General features: G+C 42.0%; 1 protein-coding gene across 2 annotated transcripts in view; it reads left to right on the top strand.

The window, feature by feature from the left end:
- Window positions 1–12,882, top strand: part of HECTD2 (HECT domain E3 ubiquitin protein ligase 2) — a 255,198-nt gene that overhangs the window by 195,489 nt on the left and 46,827 nt on the right. For both annotated transcript variants that reach the window (XM_069753465.1, XM_069753466.1), the window contains exons 5-10: window positions 2,288–2,377; window positions 2,687–2,751; window positions 4,378–4,423; window positions 4,514–4,623; window positions 5,152–5,300; window positions 8,108–8,231. In XM_069753465.1, the coding sequence (XP_069609566.1) occupies window positions 2,288–2,377; window positions 2,687–2,751; window positions 4,378–4,423; window positions 4,514–4,623; window positions 5,152–5,300; window positions 8,108–8,231 (584 nt within the window). The remainder of the gene's footprint in view (window positions 1–2,287; window positions 2,378–2,686; window positions 2,752–4,377; window positions 4,424–4,513; window positions 4,624–5,151; window positions 5,301–8,107; window positions 8,232–12,882) is intronic.

Raw genomic sequence — 12,882 nt, 5'->3', positions numbered from 1 at the left:
TTATTATTCTTTTTGGCTTGCCACTTGCATGTCATTTACAAATTGCTGCCATCTCATTAACCCTAGGTCAGGATCAGACTTTCTCCAATTCCTGAGTGGCATGTAGATCTTCTATAATGTGTAGGATATCATCGCTGCCTCTTCTCTCTCCCTTTTATAAATCTTTGCTATTCTCTTTAAACTGTGGTGAAATTCATAGAATTGGCAATGTATTACTAGGAACGCTAGCTGCCGGGAGTATCTGTGCGCGGGAACGCCGGTAGGTGAGAATACTGGGTTTTTTTATTTTTATTATTATTTTTTTTAATAGGTGCACATAGCCTCGACGGGTCAGTCAGAAAGACGGGACCAGTGCACACGTTTTCCACAATCTGCACAGGATCCATCATTTCAACGTCTTGACGGATCCTGTGCAGATTTGGAAGACTGAAGTGTGAAAGAAGCCTAACACCAAAACTTTTCCTCCACTCATGGTTAGTGGTTGGGTGAAGCCATTTATTGTCAAACTACTGTGTTTTCTCTTTTTAAATCATAATGGCAACCCAAAACATCCAAATGACCCTGATCAACAGTTTACATACCCCATTTCTTAATACTATGTATTGCCCCCTCTAACATCAATGACAGCTTGTAGTCTTTTGTAGTTGTGGATGAGGTTCTTTATTTTATCAGATGGTATAGCTGCCTACTCCTCTTGCCTCAAAGCCTCCAGTTCCTGTAAATTCCTGGGCTGTCTAGCATGAACTGCGTGCTTGAGATTTCCCCAGAGTGGCTCAATGATATTGAGGTCAGGAGACTGAGAGGGCCACCCCAGAACCTTCACTTTGTTCTGCTGTAGCCAATGACCGGTCGACTTGGCTTTGTGTTTTGGATCTTTGTCATGTTGGAATGTTCAGGTATGTCCCATGCGCAGCAGTATTTGCTGATAATGTGCTGCACTCATGTTTCCTTCAACTTTGACCAAGTTTCCTCTGCCTTTGTAGCTCACACATCCCCAAAACATCAGCGATCCACCTCCGTGCTTTACAGTAGGAATGGTGTTACTTTCATCATAGGCCTTCTTGACCTCTCTCCAAATGTAACATTTATGGTTGTGACCACAAAGTTAAATTTTGGTCTCATCACTCCAAATTACCTTGTTCCAGAAGTTTTGAGGCTTTTCTCTGTGCTGTGACAAAAGCACAAGAAACAAGAGCCATCAAAATATCTGCACACCACCAAAGTTATGATAAAAATAATATAAGCTTTATTGGGAACATAATTAAAAACATCTAAAATCACACATAACCTCCGTGCAGATACCCCTGTGAACACTGTATGCCAAAATATACATACATTGTATATTTTGGCATACAGTGTTCACAGGGGTATCTGCACGGAGGTTATGTGTGATTTTAGATGTTTTTAATTATGTTCCCAATAAAGCTTATATTATTTTTATCATAACTTTGGTGGTGTGCAGATATTTTGATGGCTCTTGTTTCTTGTGCTTTTGTCAGTTTGCATTATTAGCCATCAGTCTTGCACCCCCTCTATATGTCTGCATATTGTAGTGGTGCGTCAGCTATCCCATATGTTACAGGTTTTCTCTGTGCTGTTTTGCATATTGTAGGCAAGATACTTTGTGGCATTTGCACAGTAATGGCTTTCTTCTGGGACTCGACCATGCAGCCCATTTTTCTTCAAGTGCCTCCTTATTGTGCCTCTTGAAACAGCCACACTGCTAGTTTTCAGAGAGTCCTGTATTTTAGCTGATGTTATTTTTGGGTTTTTCCTTTGCATCCCGAACAATTAGTATGGATGTTACCATTAGTAGCCATTTAAACCCATTTGTGTCAACTTCTGTGCATGTTATCAGGGCAAAATCACCAGGGTATGTGAACTTTTGATCTGGGTCATTTGGATGTTTTGGGTTGTCATTTAAAAAGAGAAAATAAATGGCTTCACCCAACCACTAACCATGAGTGGAGAAAAAGCTTTGGTGTCATCGTTCATATTCTTTGAAAAATGGCCAAGATAGTGAAAATTCTGCCAGGGTATGTAAACCCCGGATCCGAGAATGAGTCGTGAAATTCGGAGCCGGTCCTATTCTGCTCCAATAGTGAGGATCAGAATAGGACGTACTGACTAGGTCTTCTAATGTCCCAACAGAATCTGGTCACACACAAAGATTCACGCTTAATTTGTTGAACTTGTAAGTGATACTGGACAACAACAGGCACCTGAGTGCAAAATGTAGCAATATAACATGTCCATGTCTTTCAATATGTCTGTGCTTTGTTTGCAGAGAGATGTGAACGCGCCTCTTAACACTGTTGAAGATTCCAGAATCAATACAAAGTTTTTGAACATTGTCTACGATGCCTTATTAACTACGGTAAGTATCAGAAGTGACGTACCATTATAGGAATGGTTCGGTATAGTAGTGGAAAACCTATTAAGTATATAGCTTTCACCTCTCCTCTCATTGGGGTACACTGTTATGCCATCAGTTGGGGAACGGATGACATGCGGGGTGGCCCACGAGCAACATATGGCTACTGAACCAACATGTGGCTACCAAATAGTGTTCTAGTTGGACCAATGTTTGATGGAGGGGGACGGTCATTATAACACTAATAATTACATAATAATTTTGGAGATTGTTCCATAAGTTAATCTATTATTGGCTTGGTATATTTTTCAGACTCAAGATATCCAGAAAACCGTACTAAAAGGAATAATTAACAGTCTGTTAAGAGAATGGAAAGGGTGAGTTCTGTTCCTGTACATCCTGTAAAACTATGGGCCCGATTCATCAAAGCTTTTACGCCAGTATAAATGTTGTGACAAGTCGCAAAATTTTGGTGCAACTCGAGGGCTGCTATAAAATGTTGCACTTTTGGAATGCTCATGCCATTTTTGCAACGCTCTGACAAAGTGGTCGAACGGCCTGGGGGTGAGGTGACCGCCGCACATCAAATTCTTGATGCGCGGTGGCATTTACTGCACTACTAATCTTACTCCAGCCTTGACTGGAACAGGGTTTGTGGTGAGGCGCTGAATTGTCCGATGCTCCGAATTCATTGAGACTTGCACCTCTAAATAAATCAGTAGCGTCTGACTCCAATACGACCACTCATCAAGATTGACATAAACAACGCTGCTCTTGATGAATTGGGCCTATATCTGTTATAAATTCTTGGGTGAAGAGTGAAAAATATATAGAGGGAACAAAACTGCTTCTCCTAAATGTGATAATTTGTTCATCCATGACTATCCATGGAAAACCATAAGTCCTGGTTGGGTTGACATTTTCTGCCATGTTCCATATGATCTCTGTTCTAAATGTATTTATTTTTGTAGCTTATATACCACCATTGTATTCCACAGCACTGTCATAATCACTGTCCCCAATGGGGACAATAGATTCCCTATCAGTATGTCTTTGGGGTGTAGGAGGAAATTGGAAAACCCGGAGGAAACCCAGACAAACACGGGAAGAACATACAAACTCCTTGCAGATGTTGTCCTTGGTGGGATTTGAACCCAGGACCCAATTATAAATCTAGTAAATGGTGAAAAAAATGTTTATTAAGTCAGAGTTGCTTTGACCAGCTGATCTCCAGCAGACCTTCTGGATGTTTTTTTTTTTTTTGTCCACATCACAATCTATTCGCAATGGTTAAAGGGAACCTGTCGCCCCCAAAATGGAAGGTGAGCTAAGCCCACCAGCAACAGAGGCTTATCTACAGCATTCTGTAATGCTGTAGATAAGCCCCCGATGTAGCCTGAAAGATGAGAAAAAGAGGTTAGATTATACTCACCTAGGGGCGGCCCCGGTCCGGTCCGATGGGTGTCACGGTCCGGTCCGGCGCCTCCTATCTTCATCAGATGACGTCCTCTTCTTGTCTTCACACTGCGGCTCCTGCGCAGGCGTACTTTGTCTGCCCTGTTGAGGGCAGAGCAAAGTACTGCAGTGCGCAGGAGCTGGGCCTCTGACCTTTCCTGGCGTCTGCGCACTGCTTTACTTTGCTCTGCCCTCAACAGGGCAGACAAAGTACGCCTGCGCAGGAGCTGCAGTGTGAAGACAAGAAGAGGACGTCATCTGATGAAGATAGGAGGCGCCGGACCGGACCGTGACACCCATCGGACCGGGGCCGCCCCTAGGTGAGTATAATCTAACCTCTTTTTCTCATCTTTTAGGATAAATCGGGGGCTTATCTACAGCATTACAGAATGCTGTAGATAAGCCCTTGATGCTGGTGGGCTTAGCTCACCTTCCATTTTGGGGGTGACAGGTTCCCTTTAATTTGGGACAGTCATTTTGGGTGTGAAGCTTTTGTAGCCGATTTTAAAATCTTTTGGCTAATTTTTGATTTTGCTTTATTTTTTCAGCCCAAGAACTAAAGATGACCTCAGAGCCTACTTTATACTGACACAGGTAATATCTCCAAGACCTTTGATTTGACGTTATCCAAACGTTAAGGCCAAGATCTCGTGATTGATGACTGTGTGTTTTTCTGTCTTTTAGAATCCACAATTCAGCAGTACATCTACTTACGTCATCTACGCTCATCTACTCCGACAAATCGCCACCTTGTCCGATGCCGACCACAATTTATTAGTTCACTGGTTCAAAAAGTAAGACTCGTTCTGATCTGAATAAGAGCAAAAAAAAAAAAATCAGATGTAACTTAATAATAAATTACTGAACTGGGTAGAGTGAAGACACAAGTTAGGAATTCATGACCATGAAATTGATATTTTCTACCTTTCATCGCTTCACTTTGATATGATGGACTGAGACATTTCTGTACATATTTTAATTTCTTCATGACAGATGAGTAAACAAGGTTCTGTTTAATTACAATTAATTTTATTAAAGAAATATCAAAATTTCAATTAATAGAGGATTTTTTAAAAATTTTTATTTATTTTTTTTTTTTTACAACAACCCATATTCATATTAGATTTGTTGTGGATTATATACCAAAATCCCGTCCACATCCCACATGCAGTGAGGCGGTAATGACCTGGTCGCTTTTCGTATGTAGTTTGCAGATATCTCGCGCTGATGTATTGCAGTATGTTTTATGCCGCTGTGTCACTATTGTGTTATGTAATTTATTGAACCTTTTTAATCATCTTTTTGTCTTTCCTATTGATCAGGATGTCACAGAAGCGATTTAAACAACTAGTTGACCGGCTGCTCCAGTTTGTCTCCTTGCGCCTCTTTCCTGCCAAGCCTGAAGAATTTCCACCTCTTGCGAAATGTACCTGGTGGATTCCATCTGCAACCAAAGTGTTAGCGTTACTAAGTACGTTTCCTAGCTAAACTATTCTGTCCCTGGATAAAATGACGAATACGTAAAATATAGACGTTAATTGTATCTAAACGACAATGCAACGATTGCAGATTCACAATAAATTGTGCTGGAGGTGGTCACAAAGCTAAAGTGCTAGAGTATCTACAATTATTTATTTTTTTTACTTTAAAGCGGTCAATGGAAGTTTTGAAATAAAAAAAAATATAAATATATATATAATTCTCATTTTACATTTTTCTCATCTTCCACGTCCCCCTCCAATCTCCTCCTTCCTGTTAAAATTGCAGCTGCAATAATTGGTTGCACTGGGGCCCTGACATTCCCTGCCGGAAGAGGAAGGAGGAAGTGAGGAGACGGGGCCGGGAACATGGACAGCGGTGCTGGGGAGTAGTACATGAGTAGTGAGTATATATATATTTTTTTTTTCTACAATGGGCCCATTTTTGTAAGTGAAAAATTGGGCAACCCATTTAAAAAGCGTATTGCCATCTACAAGATCCTATCCCAATATGAAGTACGTGTAGTAGTAATAATATTAGTAAATACCTCCAATTAGAAATGTAGTATAGTTTTTCTGATTCGCTACTCTTTCCTCATGTGCAGGCATTGCGGGACCTTGGGTATCCATGGTTACGACCACTGAAATAGTGACAACTAGTTGCTAATAGTCGTAACCATGGATACCCAAGGTCCTGCAATGCCTGCACTTAAGGAAAGATGTAGCAAATCAGAAAAACTGTACTACATTTCTAACTGCAGGTATTTGATAATATTATTATTATTCCACCTACTACATATTGTGATAGGATCTTGGAGATGAGAATAACCATTTTAAGCTGTCTTTTTCGACAGCAGCTCTCTAGAGGACTACAAACAACTTTTTGAGAAGGCCGTACACATTATATCTATCTTATATCATTTTGATTTATGGCTATCACTTCTGATTCCCCTATTAACCTCACGTTCTGGTGAATGTTGGAGACAAATGCTGCTGACGATGATCTTTTGTGGGAAGAAAGAATAGAGCACGCTGGATTTCAACATGCCCAATCATTCTTTACCACAAAATCTGCTCTTGCCGAAACCATCGTACTCACATTTAGTGTGCGACAATAAGTAATAATGTCTGTCTAGATAGATTGAGGGTGAGATGGGTGAGATGCACCTGATTCATGAAGGGGTGCCCGCATCTTGTTGTATCTGGAGCATCTGACAAGTGGTGGGCGCCTCCATGCGCTAGGCCAGAAATCTGTCCAGTATTGGATTGAGATTTCTGGAGTGGGGAGCACCGTCATGAATTAGATGAGTTGTGCCGTTACACCCCTGTCCCTCCTCTGCTCCCCCCATTTCGACGCAGCTGAGAAAAACTAGTGCAAAGATGCCAAAAGTGGCAACATCTAGCCGCTTTGATGAATCCAGCCCATAATTTCTGTATTTTTTTTTCCTAATGTTCATACGCTGATTTGCTTGTGTGGCGCAATGTTCTCTTTGGTGCTGTGGGTGCTACGGAAAAAAAAATCCCTTAAGGAAAATCATGTAAGAATTTGAACAACAAATAAGGATAGCATGGATTGATAAAAAACAATTTCATCATTAAAGCTGTAAGATAAAGGTCACCCAAACCTGCTGATTTTAGAAAAATGAAGGGTTTGTTCCCACTTGTGGGTTTTGATATAAAATCTCAGAAGCAAACCTGAAGGCAGTCTACTTCACCATGCATGTGAGTGGTGCTTCTGCAACGCTGGTCACATCCAGCAGCAAAAATTCAGGTGAACTTTTGCCTGTTACAGATAAAAATGTGTCTCCCTAGAACCATATTCCCTCATTGGGGTGCCTTTGAAACTCTCCCCAGGTGTAACCCTCCATTAAAAATGAGGGCTAGAGCACAGCTGATTTATTCAGTTGGCTCCATGTCTTTAAATGGAATCTGTCAGCAGGTTTTTGCTATGTGTGAGGGCAGCACGAGGTAGGGACTGAAACACTGATTTCAGCTATGTACCATTTTTTAGACTGGGTGCTGTTTCAATACAATGAATGTTTTATCCGCAGGAGATTATTACTACAGAACTAGATGCCCACGTGTATCCTGGTCCAACCACACTCCCAGCACTGATGAGCAGCTCACTGTCACTATACAATGTACACAGAAAACTGTGGTGTGGGTGGGGGCAGCTTTCTGAGCTCTGCTACATCGAAAAACTCTGGTGTCACAACAGCTGCACCCAGTAATGTAAGTGGTACATCATTTGAATCAGGGTCTCTTTTCTTACATTATGCTGCTCTCAGATGAGGTAACAAAAAATCTGGTAACAGATTCCCTTTAAAGTGCAAATACAGTTAAATAAAGCCGTAGAGCCTTTTTTATATTCGATTTTCTTTTTTTCAAGGGGCACAGTATATATTCGTACATTTAGGAAGCACAGTGTATCGCTTTTGTTTTTTTGGTCATTTCTAAAAAGTTATTAGGTAGTGGTAATGTTATTTATTTATTTTTTGCACTAGGGGTGTCCCAAGACAACAAAAGTTAGGGTCTGCCTTTATGCTAGGGTTTCAGTCTGTAGGTCTCTTGATAACTATGTAGCATATAACTACAGTGATAAGGTAGAAGACGCAATTAGTTGATTCTAAAGGCGTCCTAAATGTTATAGCGCGATCTGGCAATTCCTGTGACAGAGATTGAGTGTAAGCTAAAGCTAGGTAGGAAACTGGCCTACACGTACTGCTGTATGATACTGTCATTCGTTCATTCCTTTATTTCTTCTTTTTTTCCCCTATCTCTTCACTGATTCCCCCTGCAGATGCTGCGAATGCGCTCTGTAACCCGCCATTAATTCCTTACACTGATTTCTATAACTCCACGTTGGATCATATTGATCTCATGGAAGACTATCAAACCTGGCAGTTCTATGGCAACACTCACAGGTCAGTATTACTCTGTTCTTACTTTTTTTCAATGTGGTTTAATAGGAGAATTTTAAATTTTGCTCGTAGAAATAGTTTTGTTTTGTTTCTTGCTTTGAAAGGCAGAATTGATCCAAAATTGAATGGAAGTAAAAAAAAATTTTTTTATGAAAACTTGCAATGAATCATTGTAAGAAATCAGAGAAACGCTTAGTATTTCTGTGCAGTTCAGCCGATAACCCCAAAAATATTTGCGTGTAATGGCTCGTGGGTGTTCTGTCTTGAAGACAATCCCTTTTTAATTTGCCGCCAGTGTTGCGACAAGATAATGATCATGGATACAATGGCAGAAACCCCAGCTGCTTCATCACAGCATAGAGGAAGTAAATGGGGTCGTGTTGTGACCCAAATGGTTCCATTATCAGTAAGTCGTGTATAGTGGAACCAGTTGATTTTTTTTTTTTTCTCCAATCCCATCCATGACAATGTAAGGTCCTAGCAGGTACGAGGGATGCAGTGACAGGCAGGAGACAGAGCAAGAGTTAACTGGTTATTTATAATTAAACAATTCCGCGATTACCCTCCACACAGGGAGAATGGGGAACAATATGCAAAACAGCCACGTGATGGCGGCAACAGGGTAAAAGCTGAGGGACGAGTAAAACAGAATTAACTTATCAGTCTCTGGTTCCTGGACGGTGGAGGCTGGAAAATCCCACGATGGTGCCGTAGGTGGCACGAGAAGTCTCTGATCCGGTCCTGGAAACACTGTCTCTGCACGGAGGTGACGTATCCAGTCCTTCCCGCACATGGTCTCCTGTCCTTGGAATGGGGAGCTGTCCCCGAGGAAATTCGCAACACCGCTGGTGAAGTGCACAGTCCAGAAGAACAGGCCGCAGCGTCGCTCCCATACTCCGCGTGCACCGAGGGATCTGCACTGCACGGTACATCTGTGGATGTCAGAGGCACAGTCCGGCCAGCACTCTTGGAGTCAAAGGGCGGCGTGTAACTGTTCATTACGGAAGCAAGGTCTATCTGAGCGGGGACCGTAGTCAGGTCACGCCGCTCTGTCAATTGGCGTCGGTCAGCGGAGAGAGAATCAACCTTTTTCCTGTCGCACAGGCTTAAAGGGACACTGTCGCCTGAATTTGGAGGGAACAATCTTCAGCCATGGAGGCGGGGTTTTCGGGTGTTTGATTCACCCTTTCCTTACCCGCTGGCTGCATGCTGGCTGCAATATTGGATTGAAGTTCATTCTCTGTCCTCCATAGTACACGCCTGCGCAAGGCAAGATTACCTTGTGCAGGCGTGTACTATGGAGGACAGAGAATGAAGTTCAATCCAATATTGCAGCGAGCGGGTAAGGAAAGGGTGAATCAAAAACCCCGCCTCCATGGCTGAAGACTGTTCCCTCCAAATTCAGGTGACAGTGTCCTTTTAATACCCGCCAAAAGTCCTGTCTTCCCGCACTCAGCCCCTTTTATATCTGCCCCGTCCCCCTCAGTCAGTTGCACAGGTCTGCTCCAGTCAGGAAGTTTTTCCCCCGGCAACAATGGTGACAATCCCGACAGTTCCGGCCTGTATACACAAGAGGGACCAGTAGCCCGGTCCATCTTTTTACAACAGCACCATATGAGGTTACCGCCCCATCCTAATTAGAGACAGGAAGCACAAAGAGGTTAAATACCCTGTCCCACCTTCTATCCTCTGTGTTTTTCTTGTCCCTAGGGGTATGGAGAGGTTTCCTGGTGGATGCTGTGGTCGACGGGCAGTCACCTCAGAATTTACCTTTCCTTAACCGGGCTGCAGAGGTCAATGGCGCTGCCTTCCTCCTCATGTGGCTTCTGTACCCTCTGGAGCAAGTTCTTGCCACTCTCCTGCATTCCAGAGCAAAGCTGGGTGGTGTCAGGCTGTGGTCTTCCCATAGCTCCTCAACCATAATTTTTCTTCCTTCCCTTCATGTTGGCGTGTGACGCTCGCATGCAGGAAGTACTGGAAGCTCCCAAGGGCCTTCACGCGTGACGTCCTTCCGGATGCGTTCCAGTGTGAAAAGCATTAGCATCTTGGGGCAGGAAATTCTAAATTGGACCACTCCACTTCATACCGGTACAGGATCCCTGGGGTGGGGTTTTTCAAACAGAAGGAGGAGTTTCATCCCATGGGATGCTGGCATGGTGGTCACAGCTTTTGCCTTATAAGAGACCCTGACAAGAAGACACCTTAAGGTAGGACAAAATCTTTGATCTACGGAAGGTGTGGTGTCCCTAAGATCTACATCTGCAGTGCTCAGCCCGAAGCCAGGCCCAGTATTGCTGGTATGAGGAAGTTCCCACTCTTTTTGCCCAGGATCCGGAACTAAGTCATTTCCCCTTTTTTGTTTTAAGGGGACAAGGAACCTGCACCAAGAGTGAGGGCAAAAACTACGAACCGCAAATGCGCCCTCTGTAGTAAAAATCTCCAATCTGCCCATAAAAAAAAAAATTGTGCCAGGTCCCAGGGGTGTACAGAGAGGAAAATAGAGAGACAGTCTTCCCTTATAGAAGAAGTAAGGGGAATGGTGCGGCAGGAGATTATCTTCAATGGCTTCCTTTTCTCAATCTCTCTATGGGCCCTTCGTCAGCTAAAAAGATGGTATCGTAACCAGTAAGTCGCAAAAAGTGGAACAAGTTGATTTTTTGTGATCAGACTGTCACTAGATTTTGCAGGCCAGTATTATTGCACTTACCTGTCATGTAGTATTGGCATGATCTTTGGCCGAGCAAACGGGGTCATAGCCAAAGTCACCGTGTAGCCACGGCTTAAGTGTTTGGACAGATGTTGCAGATTTCGGTCTCTTTTTTTACCTTTACATTCCTTTTACATATGCAGCTAGCAGAAACATCAGACGAGCAGAAAATTTGAAGTCGCCCAACTTCTGTGCAATGTGTGATTCATTGCAACACTGACATAGACGGCGTCTTTTATGTGATAAGTGCATGACTGTTGCACTCCAGGAAGTTTCCCTGATGAATCTGCAAATAACATTCAGTAGAGCATCTAGCTGCAGTCACACAGATCCAGGTCTATTGTTGATCGCCTGGCAAGTACTTTTCATATTTTCAGCACAGTTTTGGAGAGGGACGGATGGTACAGGCGTGGGATTACTTCTCCTGACACCGGCTTTTGTAATGAAGCTCTGTGTTTTAAAAATAGAAATATTTTTTTTTCCGTTCATCGGTTTGGCTGGGATATAAAATACAGTACTAACACTAATTAATAGTTCTAACATTAATATAGTATCCACTCTATTTATGCCACTTGAAGCTAGCATACACTTCTGGCTGGCTGTGACTCCAAAGCGCGTTTCGGCCCCTTGAGGAAGCCAGCGCGAAACGTACGTTGGGGCTGCATGTGTAGCACTACAGATAGGAATATGGGTAAGAGCCATTAAATGTTGAATTCATGTTACCATCATCAATGTTATTTATCAGACCTGATAGAGGAAAGATGTACTGTATATCTTGGTACCGTGTTAGCCAGTGGATAGAAAAACCTTTAGAATTCAGAGTCCTCAGTGGTAGATACCTTTTAATGGCTAACTGAAAAGACGGTAACAAATTGCAAGCTTTCGAGACTACACAGGTCTCTACATCAGGCATAGACTTAGTCTTTTTTTTCCCCTCTCGGGCCCGATCTCTGCTTTGAACAACTCTGTTACTGATATGTTTTTTATTACGTATTGCCTTGTATGTATATAATTATTAAAGTTTTCTTTGTATTCTACTTTGGATTATGTACTCCATTTATTTTGTATGCATCCTTGATAGGCGTATCTATGGCTACTGCCTGTAACAGTCCTGATATGTAGGCTTAGGACTTTCTTTAGTATTTAGTATATGGTTTCTGTTTTGATGATCTTGTATTATAAGACCACAGTAGGGCTAGCCATTGAGAGGGAGTGGTAGTCACCTGTATTTTTTTTTTTTTTACACAGGAGTCTTAGGTATTGTGTTAGACCAGTGATACTCGTATAACATGAATTATGGGGTTGAATACATTTTACATGCAATTAAATTTTCTGTTTATTGACACCATTTCTGAGACTATAGGTCAATATAATGGAAAAAAAAAGTTCTGCCACCTATTCTGTAACCGGCCACATGGAGTCAGTGTGACCGTACTGCCAGAATACACCGGATATAATGGGCACTAGATGGGCGGCTGCTAGATCAGGGGACCGTGCATGTGCAGTATGCTGGTATAGGAGGAAGCAATGAAGGGCCCCTGGGAAAGACATTTCTCTGGGTCCTGTCATAACCCACCCACTTATACAAAATGTTGTACATGTTAATACATTACACACATTTACACAAATAAATACATAGTATACAAATGCACATAGGCATATATAAAATATGCACATTGCCTAACACATGCATGTATACATGGACATTTTGGTGATTCACTTGCTTAGACAGCAAGAAGAATTTTCTATTTTCACCATTGTACATTTATATCCATAGCAGCTACAACTTTTTATTTTTATGTAATCTTCACTAAATGAGTTATAAAGTATACAGTATGTAAGCTTTACATTTATATTAATATTTGTTATGGATTAAATTGAAAAAAAAAAAGCACCATAAATAATATGATCTATAAAAGGGTTATGATTACAGTAATATGTAATGTC

Source organism: Ranitomeya imitator, chromosome 2 (assembly GCF_032444005.1).
Source record: "Ranitomeya imitator isolate aRanImi1 chromosome 2, aRanImi1.pri, whole genome shotgun sequence".
NCBI lineage: Eukaryota > Metazoa > Chordata > Amphibia > Anura > Dendrobatidae > Ranitomeya > Ranitomeya imitator.
The sequence above is the reverse complement of the archived record's forward strand: the minus strand, read 5'-3'. Positions and strand labels throughout refer to the sequence as shown.